This window comes from Carlito syrichta, unplaced genomic scaffold (assembly GCF_000164805.1).
Source record: "Carlito syrichta isolate Samal-C Ts95f unplaced genomic scaffold, Tarsius_syrichta-2.0.1 Scaffold123321, whole genome shotgun sequence".
Taxonomy (NCBI): Eukaryota; Metazoa; Chordata; class Mammalia; order Primates; family Tarsiidae; genus Carlito; species Carlito syrichta.
Window position 1 is genome coordinate 298,495 of NW_007067417.1, and position 2,640 is coordinate 301,134.

General features: G+C 55.7%; 1 protein-coding gene across 1 annotated transcript in view; it reads left to right on the forward strand.

Annotated features, from left to right (window-relative positions):
• Window positions 1-534: 534 nt before the first annotated feature.
• Window positions 535-2,640, forward strand: part of ENGASE (endo-beta-N-acetylglucosaminidase) — a 10,434-nt gene continuing 8,328 nt past the window's right edge. Inside the window, exon 1 of the mRNA XM_008048305.1 lies at window positions 535-656. Within this exon, the coding sequence (XP_008046496.1) occupies window positions 535-656 (122 nt within the window). The remainder of the gene's footprint in view (window positions 657-2,640) is intronic.

Here is a 2,640-nt window from a genome sequence, read left to right on the forward strand (position 1 = left end):
GTTAACAAGCAGAGCAAAATCTTTAACACTTGTTGATATTTGTATTGGAATGAAAATCAGGCTTTTTCCTGGAAAATTTTCTTTTAATAGAGGTGACCGAGTTAAAATCCCCTTTCTACCATTTATTGACTTTGTGCCTTTGGGAGAATGCTTAATCTCTCTGTGATAAACCTCAAGTTGCTCAGAAAAGGAGGCTGATGGGGCTAGAACAAGAACACGCAGACAGGAACCTCCGAAGCCTTTCAGAACCTCGTAAAGCTTTCTGGAACCCTGGACCCGGTTCCTCCCCGCGGCCCTGCCCCACGCAAAGCCCCGCCCCCGAGGCCCCGCCCCCGAGGCCCCGCCCCCGGCTCGTCTCCGGCTACAAATTCCCCGCCGCGGGGCCGCTCTGGGTCCACTCGGAGGCGCATCCGAGCGGCGCCGTTGCGCCGCGCACTCCCCATTGGCTGAGGGCAGCGCGGAGGCGGGCGCGGACCTGTGATTGGCTTTCAGGGCCGGTGACGCTGCGGCCCTAGCGGCGGCCTGGACGGTGTCATGGAGGCCGCAGCGGTAGGAGTGACCCGGGCGGCCTCGCGGCGGCGGGAACGACAGCGGCAGGGGCTGGGGACCCCGGAAGAGCAGGAGCGGCGGCCGAAGCGGCAGTGGCCGGGGAGGAGGTGACCCCCCATGTCGCGGACGCGGGTCGAGAGTCGGTGGCTCCTGGGCTCGGGATTCCCCGCACCGACGCGCAGAGGGGCGGGCGGGTCCGGGCCCGGCGCCTGTGCTCCCTCCGTGCAGAGCGCCGGGAGAGCGGCTGGCGCCTCCCCTCCGCCACCGGTCCGCAGTGGGGGTCCCGATCGCCCTGTCAGCCCCTCCCCATTGCCAGGCAGCTAGCCCTTGGTCCCAAAACAGACTGCCCGAGCGCAGCAGCGGAACCGAACCCCAGACCCTATGACTGATGGTCAGACAGGGTCCCCTTCCCTCATCTCAGAAATGGGGTGCAAACCCGCGTGGCAGTGGGGCTCAGCGGGAACTGAGAGGGCCCGGCCGGGATGCGAGAGCCTTGGCCAGAATACCTGCCTCCCATGTGAAAGATCCCGGCGTGGCTTTTGCCGTTGCTGAGTAGATGCCCGCGGGAGGCAGGGGTAGCTATCCGCAGGGGGTGACATTTGAACTGAGTCTCTGGGGAGGAGGGTATCCAGTTCCAGAGACCAGAATGGGCAATGGCACAGAGGCAGAAAGGAATGGACACGCCCTGCTGGGCTGGGGCTTCCTTCCTTTTGGGGGCATTTACCCATGCAGTAAACCCCTGGTCAGTAGGATACTGAGGGCAAGTTAGGAGCACACGTGTGGCTTCTGGAAACAGCAGCCCTAGCTCTGTTTGGAAACTCAAAGCGGTGAGATGATGGGTGTTTCAGACTGAATGATGGTGGGATGGCAGCTGGCTGGTGGGAAAGATGGACTGGAGCAATATGGAGATGGCTCTTTCCTGCTTAGTGGAGGAATAACAGGTGATGCAGGTGATCTGGTGTAGACAGAAGATTGTTCTAAGAAGACCCAGAGGGGACAACTAAAGGATAATAAATTCAGGGAGGGGCTTGGGAGGAGGAGGAGGGTGGAAAGGAGCAGTTTCTGGGGTATCTCCACTTGGGTCTGCCCCTATTTCTCCTTCCCTCCACAGTACTCAGGATCCCTCAATTTCATTCTGGAGGTCCAGGGTCAGTGTTCAGGGGTGGCAGATCCAACAGAGGGCACTTTGCAACAGGCCTCTGAATGGCAGTGGAGTATTGGCAGATGATGCCCCAGTGAACACAGAAGTACCTTAGGTGTTGGTAGATGTCAAGGATCTCAGCTTTGGCACCCATGGCCCGTTAATGGCCGCTGCAGTGACTTCTCACTCACTGCCCTTAGTTTTTTTTGAAGTCTCACTCTTGCCTGCTCATGGCCACTGCAGCTTCACCCGGCTGGGCTCAGGCAATCCTTCTGCCTCAGTCTTCCAAGTAGCTGGAACTACAGTTGAGCGCCACCATACCTGGCTAATTTTTTGATTTATTGTCGAGAGAAGGTCTTGCCAAGTTGCCCAGACTGGACTTGAACCCCTGGGCTCAGGCAGTCCTCTCATTTCTGCCTTCCAAAGTGCTGGGATTACAGGCATGAGACACCATGCCCATCATCACTGCTCTTAATATGGCAGTAATGTTTTATAAAATGAAAGCTGTTTCACTGAGATTTATTCAGCGCTTTGCAACTTGATGTGGTGAAGGAATTCCTTATTCCTGTAACATCATCCCTGAATAAGCTGAGGAATTAGGGAGGATTCTGTGGAGTCAGGGAAGTGTCGCCTACAGGGAAAGCTTGACCTCTGCTCTCTCAGGACCTTACACTTTCTGGTACTTTGAGTATTCCTTGCCTCTTGGCCATAGCAAAGCCTGAGGACCCTGTGAAGTATACATCTTTGGTCTTTAGAGTGAGATATTTGGGTGGGTGTGTTAGAGGGTCAGGTGTCTATTCTTAGGAGCAGTGGTTGACACATGTGTCCAAGCAGAAGCCAAGCCCTGGCTGCTCAAACAGGAGACTGCAGGACGGCCAAGGCTCACTCACTTCTTTGGTTTATATGTGTTATGTTTATATATATATATATATTTTTTTTTTTTTTTTTTT